The sequence below is a fragment of the Watersipora subatra genome, chromosome 1 (genome assembly GCF_963576615.1).
Source record: "Watersipora subatra chromosome 1, tzWatSuba1.1, whole genome shotgun sequence".
Classification (NCBI taxonomy): domain Eukaryota; kingdom Metazoa; phylum Bryozoa; class Gymnolaemata; order Cheilostomatida; family Watersiporidae; genus Watersipora; species Watersipora subatra.
The window spans coordinates 25769760-25782913 of record NC_088708.1 but is presented as its reverse complement, the minus strand read 5'-3'; the positions used below and the strand labels follow the sequence as shown (position 1 = coordinate 25782913).

At 38.3% G+C, this 13154-nt stretch overlaps 1 protein-coding gene across 1 annotated transcript in view; it reads right to left on the bottom strand.

Annotated features, from left to right (window-relative positions):
* LOC137385536 (neural-cadherin-like) overlaps positions 1–13154 on the bottom strand; it is a 77762-nt gene that overhangs the window by 27241 nt on the left and 37367 nt on the right. Inside the window, exons 19-26 of the mRNA XM_068072016.1 lie at positions 12224–12427; positions 7941–8180; positions 7408–7640; positions 7094–7202; positions 6385–6532; positions 3590–3726; positions 1933–2184; positions 490–717 (exon numbers count right to left, since the gene is read on the bottom strand). Of these exons, the coding sequence (XP_067928117.1) occupies positions 490–717; positions 1933–2184; positions 3590–3726; positions 6385–6532; positions 7094–7202; positions 7408–7640; positions 7941–8180; positions 12224–12427 (1551 nt within the window). The remainder of the gene's footprint in view (positions 1–489; positions 718–1932; positions 2185–3589; positions 3727–6384; positions 6533–7093; positions 7203–7407; positions 7641–7940; positions 8181–12223; positions 12428–13154) is intronic.

Below are 13154 nucleotides of genomic sequence, written 5' to 3'. Positions count from 1 at the left end.
AACCTTCATACATACTACATACCACGGTACCACCACTACACGTCTTGTCAAACAAACCTTCATACATACTACATACCACGGTACCACCACTACACGTCTTGTCAAACAAACCTTCATACATACTACATACCACGGTACCACCACTACACGTCTTGTCAAACAAACCTTCATACATACTACATACCACGGTACCACCACTACACGTCTTGTCAAACAAACCTTCATACATACTACATACCACGGTACCACCACTACACGTCTTGTCAAACAAACCTTCATACATACTACATACCACGGTACCACCACTACACGTCTTGTCAAACAAACCTTCATACATACTACATACCACGGTACCACCACTACACGTCTTGTCAAACAAACCTTCATACATACTACATACCACGGTACCACCACTACACGTCTTGTCAAACAAACCTTCATACATACTACATACCACGGTACCACCACTACACGTCTTGTCAAACAAACCTTTGTAATTATAGATTAGGGTCTCTCGACGACCAGAGCTTGGTGGGTTGTCATCCTCGTCTGCCACAATGACAGTGAGCAGTCTACTGGCACTTACTTCATCCTTGTCAGAAAGCCTCAGATAAAAGTCGATTTGGGGGCCATTGGCGCCCTCTCGATCTAGCACCCTTCGAGTGCGCAGTTGACCAGCACCATTGGGGACCTGGAATCCTTCAGGCACGTCCCAGTCTATGAAATAGACCAAGGATATGAATGTGATAGCATACATTGGTGTTATGTAGCAGATATGTACAGTGGTGTATGTATTGTACTGGCCCAAACCACCTAACCAACTTAACACATGCGCATCCTGACTTCAAACTGAGACGTAATTTTTGGAATATTTCCGTATAAAAGTTGATTGCTGAGAATTTAGTCGGCACCAGTGGTATGTTTGCAATTTTTTCAGATTATACATACAGAAACGAGATAATCGAAAAGCAGACAACACCTATTTCTTAAATAACCACAGCATGAAAAATGCTAGTCATTATATAATGTTAAAAGCCATCATTATCTGAATGAATCACAGTAAGAAGTGGTAAATAAAATATAAACCCCTCAGCCTTCAAAAAATACCACAAAGCTTCAACCTTCCACGAAACTTCATACAGTGTATATGGTTGTCTAAAAGCATGTACAAGCCTTTCCAATAAAGCAAAATGGTAATATTTCCATAGAAAAAAGCTATTATTTGGGCAGCGGCATACACAACTGTTAATATGGGAATTCCTGACCTGTTCACTGAATGCTTTGTGATCGCTTTATAGCAAATGCAAGTAAAACACTCCACACACGAAAATTGGTACTATATAACAAACAAGAAATTAGGATGTAAACTCCTTTTCATTTTAATTAAGAGAGGGAAAGAGCAGCCAACTCCATAATTTTATTTCATCGGAGCTCACTGAGCTTATGTCAACTTTTGTTCAAACCATAATTCTAAAATATAGTTTGATTTGAAAATTTGGTAAACCGGCTGCGGAACATTCCTAATATACAGAATGGCGAATTGGAAACTCTGTAACATGACATTTATCACGACATTCTCAAAATACTAAGACAGCTGAAAAGTTATTGTTCTTCATATGAATATGGAGAATGCATCAATTAATGTAATTTTATAATTTCTTTATTGTCAGTGTGGACAGTCAAGTGATGGAGAAGCCTCAATTTTTCAATTAAAACAGAGCTCTTTGGCAAAGTCATTGTGTGTGCGTTATATCTTGAACTAGAGAGATACTTGCTGCAAAATCAGAGAGTATATAAAAAGAAAAATAAATGTGAATCAAATGTGTACATTTCAAGATCTTAAGCGAGATTATTTGCATCCAAAGAGGTTTGCTTATAGAAGCCAGGTTAGTGAGCCTGTCAAGGGTGCTCAGACAACTCCGAATAACCCACCTGGATGAAATGAAAATTGGAAGTCTCTGCTATTTTGAGAGCCATTAGTGGCAGCCATACGAAAGGGTGGACCATGGCCAACTGTATTGTCATCATCGTCAATGGCACGGATTTCGCGAGGGATTATGGATGAATTGATAGGATAGTTCTCTTCTATGTAAACTATAGGCGTGACTAGCCGTGGGCCATTGTCATTTATGTCGATGAGCTGGACTATGAGGGTGGCTGTACCAGTTCTTCTAACGGGATATCCTGTATGAGAATATTGGCACAGAATACATCAACTCACTAAATGACAAAAACTTTGTAACATTCTGAATAAGATCTATGTGTTATCTACATGTATGACCATCGTTGTTTTCTATTTGGTGACACCGATGTACTACAGTGGAACCCACCAATGTACTACAGTGGAACCTCGGTTCTTGAACACAATCCGTTCCAGAAGGTTGTTTGAAAACCGAGTTGTTCGAGATCTGAAACAAGTTTTCTCATTAGAATTAATGTAAGTTTTAATCCGTTCCAGGTCGATTTAACACCTTCGCATTTTTTAACATTTTACACCATAAACTGTACTGTATACTGCATACTATAAATAAAAATGGGTAGATATAGATCGTGTTTAACTTTAATAAAAGATTTTCTATCTATGATGACGAAAAAAGAAAACCAAAAGTAAACATTTCGCATGCTTTGCTCTTAAAACAACAAAAATATTAAAGCTTACGATACGATTACAATACCAAAAATCGCAGAAATTGATAATAAAACAGCAAAAAAATGCAACAGATCAGTTACATAAAAAATTTGTGTGAAAAAGAAAATAGAAACGGCAATGGTATGTTTACTTCACATCTTTGAAGAAGACTCCTCCTCCAAAACAATTTAGAGTAACTCGACTGGAAGAGTTGTGTCCCTAGAAAATCTCTTCGCTAGAGGCGACGTCCTCCCAGGTGGCTCCTTTTTGTAAATAATTTATAACACGAAAGTTCTCCCTTTGTTTGAGAACCTTCCGAAAGTGGCTCACAACAACGTTGTTAAACGTATAAACATGCCATTTCCGGAGCTGTTCCAGACGTTTAATTCAAAGGTGCATGTTCCGGTTTGGTCGAGAACCGAATTTATGGTCGAGATGCGAGACTAGCAAGTCTCAATTTTTTTTGGTCGAAAACCGAGTTGTTCGAGAACCGAGGTTCCACTGTACATTCACCATCCTATGTTTCAGCTTACGAAATTTCGGTTACTACAACCTACAATTCACAATCCAACTCCATGCAATACTATTAGATCACCAACTTTTAAAACCCGTTTTTTCACCTTCCTTAATAATTTCTGATTTCTGTCTTTTCATTTTTTAACATGAAACGAAAAACATCCTTTGTTGATGATTACTAATGCTAATTAAAAGTTATGCATACATACGTACGTACATACATACGTAAATACATACGTACGTATATACACATATTTCTGGCTCTATACCCGACCCACACACACCAACCAGCTGCACCAACTACTGACTGTACATCCCAAACCATTCAACTATATGCTGAGGCAACAGCTAGCTTTAGATTAAATCGTCAGTATTTAACATCAGCTATCAGTAGCTCACCACTCTATAATTGTTAGTAATGTTAGAGGAGGAAGCAGTGCCTACCATTGTCGACAGCTAACACTCTCACAGTATGCGTGTCTATCATCTCCCTGTCAAGCTTCCTCTGAGTTCTAACTTCCCCTGTCTGAGGGGAGATCTTGAAATAGCGATTAAAATCGGATGTGCGATCGATCAAGTACCTGCAAGAAGAGCAGCCCATGTTTTTGTACCATATCGGACATGTTGATACATAGTCATAATGCATTGCATGTGAATAAGATGGCCTCTAGACTAGCACAACGGTTAAAGGGGTGGTCACACGAGCGCCGAACCGAACTAAATGACGCAAAACGACGTCGTTTTCAGCTCTAAAAAATTCGGCCGAGGACATTTCTGGCCGAAACGAACCTTTTCGGTCCTGCTCGAAATTTCGTGCCGAACCCTTGCTCTTATTGGCTGGTTAAAATTCTAGAATTCTAGCGAGCACGCGTCACATTTCTACTTACGTTCGCGTGAGTAATGTTAAAAAAGAAATGGGACGATACTTTTATTTCGTTAAATAGACCACATGTAGCAATTTACAACAAGGTTCCCCCGGACTTATGATTGTGTTGCATAAATGTAAGATGTTGCACTTAAGTTTTGCATAAATGTAAGAGAATTGTGATTTTCTTTCGTGTAGAATATAAGTAATGTGTCATATTCATCCTGATGAAGTATCGTTGACTGATTTATTTATGTAAAACCACAGTACTATGATAAAGACTGTTTTTGTTTGTTATGTACTCAGCATAAAAAAACATTCATATGTTAATAAAAAAATATAATTATGTTGATGGGAAGGGTTGGCAAAATCTTTGTATCGAGTGATTTATTTTGAGTAGCTGAACGATCTTCTGATAAATCTGTTGTGTAATTATAATTTATAATTGTTCCTCAAAGTTTTTTGTTTACAATAAAAATATTTAACTCAAATACATAAAAACTACTAATGAAACCGTGTCTTGTCTCTATATGTATGGTATCTAGGAAGCGAAGTTACTTCGGTGGCCGTGTGACATGTGCCACGAACCGAACCAGCCTCCGAACCGATCCTACGTCGGTTCGGTGCTCGTGTGACCACGCCTTTAGTCTCCTTTGAAATGAATAAATAGCATACAAATAATTTCTGCTGTGAATTATAAACTTACATTGCAGCAGCTTAAAGTATTTTGGAATAAGGTGACATCACGATTAACAAAAATTAATATTGTATAAATCCTGATAAAAAATTTCTGTTTACAAAGCATCTATAACAATCTTTTCTTTCCACCACATAGCAATTTAAAAATCTATTAAAAATAATTTGGAGATAGTCTACAACAACGCAACAACATTGCTATAGTGAAGGGTATGACAAGTTTTAGGTCTAGAAACAGAAATGATAATATTGTAAAAACATTCATAAAACATCATGTTTATGACCGCTGTATTAGTCGGTATGGAAGCCGACAGGTTGGCACATTATGATTTCAGTTTATTCAAAGTGATAATATTCAACCTTATCCTTGCCTCTTATAAAAATAACAAAGTCAGTAAATAAATTACAGAATGCCATGCCACGAACTAACATTAAAAACTAGTGAGCAGTGTATTTTCTAGCTTTAACATTCAATAGATGGTTAATGATGAGTGAATACACTTGAGATCTTCTAGTTCCCTGTATGAATTAGGTCTGAAAAGGTTTTAAAGCAAAGCGATTTTTTTAAAATGTATGATATTTGAAAGGATTCATTTTGAGTAAAACGGCTGCGCCATTCTCATTTTAATACCATTGGAATAGAGCTCAAAATGTTTGGAGCCGTTCTAAAGTGGCTCTTCTACAACCTTAAAAGCCATGGGTTGTAAACAGTGATGTAGTGCTACCCTAACTCTCCCTAACTAAGTTATGGTTAGAAAATTTGTGTGTTTTTTAAGTATAACTATAGTTAGGGTTAAAAAATTTTAGACTTCGCCAATTCTCAAGGTATATTATAGCTCTATTTCATTGATTCAAGTACACTAATGTCATTATAGTCAACATTCAATGGCCATTCAATATAAAAGCACCATACAGTACAATACAGTGATGTAATGTTCATGTCACATGACAAGATTGTGATCCTAATTGGTTGTCTACAACAAGGCTAAGATTACGACAAACCAAGGGTAGTCAGCATTTGTACTCAAGGACAAAGGCATTGATCCCAATTGGCTGTCTCACTAAACAAATGACAGCAACCAATGGCAGCATATCTTATCAAGGACAAAGGTCAAGGCAATGAGGCTAATTTGATAATTACACCAATGACAGCAAACCAAAAGCACCAAATTATTCTTTCAAAGAACCGATTTTTGGTGTTTGATTGTGTTTTAAAATAAATACTTTGAACAATAAATTCAATAGTTGCTTGTCTTTCTCAGGGCTCTTGGCAACACTATATTCCCAAAATTTTATTATTTTTTCAACATATTTATTACTACAGATGCGCTTAGTTCTCATATCACATACATGATTTTAAAGCCCTGTACGCTTGGCCGGACCCCACTGGGATGCCCCCAAGCCGCCAGCTGTTCCAACCGCCACTACCTGGCGGTGGAGTCGCGTTGCGACTCTTGGTCGCCTACATCCACTTAACTCAAATTTACAGTTATGGTTAAAAATAGGTTAGCACTACATCACTGGTTGTGAAGTATAATACAAAATTTTATTTTTGTTAAAACTCATTTTGAAAATACACTCTGACAGCTATTGCAGTTCAATCATAAAACCAAACCTAAGGCAAGTAATCGGCTAAATAAATTGACTGGCTATTTAGATTATATGATAGTAAACTCACTCGATCTCACTATTTCGAGGTGTAGATATTGCGTCTCTATCTGTCGCAACAAATGTGTTCACCAAAGTGTCAATTGTCACATTCTCGAAACGAGTCACTGTGACACTGGACCGATCGAAAATAGGAGTCTCATCATTTTCATCCACAACTAAATATACATGAGATATTAACTTATGTAGGTTGCGAAGCTTACACTAGATAAACATGTTTAAGAGATATCGACATCATACAAAAACTTTATTGACTTTTAGCAACTATCGTAAACTCATTTGTAAACCCTATCGTAAACTCAATCGTAAAATCTATCGTGAACTCTACTGTACTCTATCGTAAACTCTAACATACATTCTATCGCAAACTCTAACGCACACTCTATCGCAAACTCGATCGTAAACTCTATCGTAAACTCAATCGTAAAATCTATCGTAAACTCTACTGTAAACTCGATCGTAAACTCTATCGTACACTCTACTGTAAACTCCATTGTACACTCTATCGTAAACTCTACCGTACACGCTATCGTAAACTCAATTGAAAACTAAATCGTACACTCTATTGCAAACTATTATAAACTCTATTGTACACTCTATTATGAGGACTATTGTAAACTCTGTTGTAAACTCTATTGTAGACGCTATTGTAGACGCTATTATAGACGCTATTATAGACGCTATTGTAGACGATATTGTAGACGATATTGTAAACTTACGGCTAATGTTAACGACAGCTTCATCTTGGTAGTCCCCATCACTAACGGTCACAGTGATACTCATCTCAGGTGGAAGGTTTTTTTCAAAAAAATGTTCATAGTCCAACCGCTATACAAGATGAAGAAATATCATGAACATAACGAAGATAGGAAAGATTCAAAGAGTTACAAACTTACATGTACATTACACAATGTACTGCAACTTTACAACCCGTGTCACCTATTGTACCAAACTGCTTAGTCACATATGTTCATTAGAATGACAGGAGATAAAGGCACTCAGGCTACAGGAAATAAAGATGCTAAAACAATACCTGTTGGTCTCGAATGTAGATGTTTCCACTCGCATCAATGCTGAAGTTTTTGAGCGCCTCATCGTTGAGCCAATAACTGAATACAGCTGTGCTGTCAAGGTCAGCGACATTCACTTGCAGTATGAACGAAAGAGGACCAGCCAGCTCAGAGACACGCGTTTCATAAAAATCAGGCTCAAACTTTGGTGGGTTGTCATTGACATCTTCAATAGTTATGGTAACAGTTGCGGTGCCTGCAACAAAGTTTACCAGTCACTCGCTGGCATCTGCTAGCATCTGACATTCCGATCCTACTTTAGACATTGTCACGATTAAAATCCTAGCCATGTGTAAAGATCTTATGCATAAATTACCAAAATTCATGAACAATTTATTCGATAGCAGCCTCTCTACCGTGGACGCTAGATATAAGTGATACACGCTGTTTACGGGCATGCTCGAGTAGATCAACAGTACCGGAAATCATCAAATGAGAGGCTAAGCAGTGCATAGAGCAGTAATACAGAAGAGGGAGGATGTAAAAAAGTTCTTACTAGAGAGCTGAGCAGGGGTTCCTAAATCGTAGGCAACCACTTTGAATGTGTAGCGATCGACACGTTCTCTATCAAACTTGACTGTAGAAGTCACAACTCCATTGAGATCAATGGCGAAATAAGGATAACCTTGGGGAGGATAATTGTCAGGCTTGACTGAAGTCTCTAGTAATCTAAACCGTACAGTACCATTGCTTCCGGCATCTTTGTCATCAGCTTGAATGGCGAGAATCTGGCCAACTTCAAAAGTAATAACAGTCTGTATTATTCATTAGAACGCAGCTACCTACATGACAGTGACTGCAGAATGGTTCACACAGATGAATCGGTAGCTGGTAAAATGCATAGACTGTGATAGTCATCTACTATATAAACTGCAATCGTTGTCTGTCTGCGTGTGTATGTGTCCCCTTATAGAGCGGTCTTTCCTTTTATCGTCGTACGAATTTCGGTCGTACGAAGCAAACTGAATTAATATGTGTAATAACAGTAAATAAATTACAGAGCGGTCTTTCTTTTTCCATTCGGTCGTACGAAGCCAACTGAATTAATATGAGTACTAAATATCGTAATTTCGGACTATTAGCCGCTACTTTTCTCTGACGATTTGAGCCAAGCGGTTTATATAAAGGTGTGGCGATTCTGTTTTTCTTTCACCGCTAGGGCGCATTAACCGAAATCCGCGGTTAGCACGCTTTGTAAACAACATTGAAGCATTAAACAGCATTTTTCTGCCGTGTTAAAAAACACCTTCCTGAGTTCTGCAGCCTATACAAAGGTGTCTATACAGCTATACAAATGTACTATTCATTAAATAAAATAAATTAATGAGTAGTTATTTACATGCAATTAATATTTACTGCCAACGTGTACCGAGAAGGTCACGTAAACGCTTGAAAAAAACGCAGTTCTCACCCACTAAATTTCCACATCAAAAAGGCAAGTGTTTCTTATACAATGTTGTATTGTCTATGAATCGCCACATCTCCACTACTTAATAACGTTGGATTTGCCGCTGTTCGTGATAGCGGGACATGTTCATTTCCTTCAGCAGCTGAGTTACTAATTTTTTTCCAGCTACGAGTAGGCCTACCGTAACTTACTATTACAGAACTTTCACGAGTACTCCGAGGGTTGCGATAGGCGATTGTGAAAAGAAAGAGAGCAGCTGCTATCGACTTACTGTCACCCTGCTTCAGCCATGACCAGCTATACGTCGCCTGCTCAAAAGTAGGCACAAGCCGAAAACTGTTTCTTCATACGCCCGACAGAAAAACCAAAAATGTTGTCTACCCGCAAGTGTTGCGTTGAACTAACATTGTGTTATTGTTTTATGTTCTTCATGTTCTGCTATACCACATGCAGCACTTTCTAACATATTTTTCAGTATATATATCTTTTCATGCATTTGTTTTCCTTATTGTATCTCATACAAAGGCTATCATGTTGGCGCTTTGTTTTATTATTGTAAGGTGCTAATGCTGTATCTGCCTTGACATCATACTGTCTGTGCTGTTATACATATAAATTTTATTGACACAACCTCATTACTGTTTGTATATACGATGTCAAAACACAGGCTATAGATGAAAAACTGGTGAGCTATGATTAGTGTTTTAAGAATGTAGAAGTCTCCATTCAATAAATGCTGGCGATAGCAAAATATTTTGTTTAATTTATTAAAAGATGTAAAACTTTTCAATACTGCCAGTTTGAAGAACTTCAGTTTGCCGAGCAATGTCAATTTCATTATCAGTTCTCTGTACACAAATAGGGCAACTCCGATTAGAGTGGTTTGAGACTGATGCATTGTAGACTAGCTGTAAAATGTATGGCAGATTTACATTGTTCTCCCCTACATTATTGACCTATATGACTGCATATGCGTATGCATAGTGTGATCAGGGCAAAAAAATTCAGTAAACTGCATATTTGGAGGTGTTTTACAGTATGAAAGACAACTCTCAATAAACCTCTTGCTACACATGAATCTGTTCCCGTGGACGGGTAATGCAGCTAGCGGTTTGGGGCCGTGGCGTCACTCGGGGATGCGCGAGAGACTTTTTTCGCCCCGAGTGCAGCGAGAGTATCCAAGCGTGGCTATTTGGATGAGTTGGCGAGTGTGAGGCGATTGATTGCGAAGCGATTGAGTGCTAGGCGATTGATTGCGAGGTGATTGATTGCGAGGCGATTGATTGGGAGTGCGAGGCGATTGATTGGGAGTGCGAGGCGATTGATTGGGAGTGCGAGGCGATTGATTGGGAGTGCGAGGCGATTGATTGCGAGTGCGAGGCGATTGATTGCGAGTGCGAGGCGATTAATTGCAAAGCGATTGAGTGCGAAGCGATTGATTGCAAAGCGATTGAGTGCGAGGCTATTGATTGTGAGGCGATTTATTGCAAGGCGATTTATTGCGAGGCGATTTATTGCGAGGCGAGTGCAAGGCGATTGATTGCGAGGCGGGTGCGGGCCGATTGATTGCGAGGCGATTGATAGCAAGGCGAGTGCAAGAGCGCGATGGTCAACTGCTCGGCGGGTAAAGACTGGTCAGCCAAGGCGGGTAGACGCGCCATAGACGGGTATGACGGGCCAGGCCATAAACGGGTATGAACGAATGCAGGAATCTAGACACATGAATCTAGAATATTTACTAGATTTTACACGCATCTAGCTGTAAAACACATTGCAGATTTCCATTGTTTTCCCCAACATTATTGACATCATAATATGTGTATGCATATTCAGGGCAACGATTTCAGTAGACTGCATATTTGGAGTTGTTTTACAATATGAAAGACAACTCTCAATAAGCCTTATGCTGCACGTGAATCTGTTACTGTAGGCGGGTAATGCAGCTAGTAGATATATAAACCTAGATTGGCAAATAATAGCTATTCCCATCTGTTGTCTTGTCAGACTTAAATAGCATGATGTAACGTCATTGTATTGTACCTCATGCTTGACTGCACTGTTGTTAACAATAGAGCTAATGAGGACTAGGTGACAAAATCACATTTATTTTCACATAAAAACCTTCTTGTATACATAATCCAGTAAACTAAAGCAATTCTGTGATAATATCTGATAACTACCATAGATTAAAAGTATAAAAGCTATGAAATGTTGCACACAAATCATGAGCCATCAGGGCTTTATTTGCCACCCTCTCCTATCCCCATTCTCTCTTTTCCTCTTCTCCAAAGAAGAAGTGAGAAGGGGAAAAGAGAAAAGGGGGAAAGGAGAGGGGGCAAATAGCCCACCCACCCGAAGAGCCAGACCCTGGCTAGGCAAAAGACTAATATCATGTTGAACTAAACATGACTAAATATGATGAGCCTGTGATGTTTTGATCTGATCAGGGAAATGGAATCAATGGCTTTCTTAACTAGAGCTGGAACGAGACCAAGGAATGCAGAGTCGGACCAGACTCAGGGTCAGCAATGAGGGCCAAGATCAGGTCGGACCGGGTCAGCACGCGCGTAATATTATATTAACAACAAAAAATGTATATGTATTTTGTTGTTACTGCGTTGCTAATTACTTGTGTCGGCATTGTATTCACAATGTATGTGCGTTGCTAGTGCCTTGTATGCAGGTTTTACCGACCTAAGACGCACCGTTACCAACTTTTTCCTAGTTGACGATTGATGTTCAGCACCATATATATATATGTATATATATATATATATGGTGTTGAAGTGTAAATAATAGATACAGCATATAGAGGCAAATATAATAAGTGATCCGTTATTTTTTGTGGCTAATTGGGAACAGCACACCCATGAAAAGTGAAAACCCAAAAAATAGAGATCGTTAAACTCACATCTAATCAAATTATCTTTTCCTCGTCTCAAGCATTTTCGTTTTTTTCTTGGGGCCATTAGACCAGTTTGAGGGTCAAAGGTGTTTAAGAGGTATGATGAAGGGTTCCACAAGCACATTGCAGTTTAATATTCCAAAAAACGTAAAAGAAAAGCAAGGAGCTGCGACAAACTCTATCACAATGATGCTCACAGAGTGATTTCACAAGACAAGAGTATTCGAGAGATTTATGTATTTTCATGATTCATGTATTTTATATATCTTAGTTTTTCATTTTTTATGTTTAGTTATTTTTTTTAATTTTGAATTGATTATTTTTATCTCGCCAAATAGTGAAGCTGTGAGAGATGAACCGTGGAGTAGAAAGGATTACTGCATATGCAAATACTTGAACAACATACAGCAACGATTACATCGATAATTGCAAATATTGACAAAAAGGGGATGGACATGTGTCTTACCATTCGAGTCATTCTCTTTAACGGATGCTGCCAGGGTGTTCTCATTAAATATAGGATGATTATCATTAATGTCAAGAGGAAACACTGATATGATAGCGTAGCCAATACGATTGGTGGGAGAGCCAGGCTCGTCACTAGCCAGCACATTGATATCCCATTGTGGTTGGTTATCCCTGTCTAGAGGCCGCACCAAATATACTCTCCCTACAGAACAGCATAATCAATCAGATGGATGCAATATCAAGTTTTCACTTATGCATCATGTGCGACTTGGTGGATTTGTATGGGTACTTAAGTTCTATTTGCCATTTTCTATTGCAACTTTTAGAGGAAGGGAAATCCTTATATAATACAGCATAGACTGATTATGATGATATTTTCTCCTTTTCATGAATAGGACTGTTTCAAAGAAGGTAATATAACCTTTATAGATTGTCAACACTATTCAGCCCAAAGATAAATTGATGGTAAAACTGCCATCAGCCCAAAGATCAATTGATGGTAAAACAGCCAGTTGATAAAAACCTTATATTCTCTCATACCTTTTACATTAGTAAGCATGTGACATTTGTTTTCAATTCACTGTTTCGGCACTTGGACATGTTTGAAAAGAGAAAGCATTATCGAAAGCATTACACGTACTATTATAGAGAATTCAATAAATGTATGTGGTTGAATTTATCGTATTTAAGTAGAGAATTATGTATAGGCCTAGCAGTTAACCAGTCAATAAATCCGTGAACAGACATATTTATTAAGCGCGCAAGTCAAAGCCTATAAAAATACCCAACTATGTACAATACACAGGATCCGCTGAACATCAATCGTCAACTAGGAAAAAGTTGGTAACGGTGCGTCTTAGGTCGGTAAAACCCGCATACAAGGCACTAGCAACGCACATACATTGTGAATACAACGCCGACACAAGTAA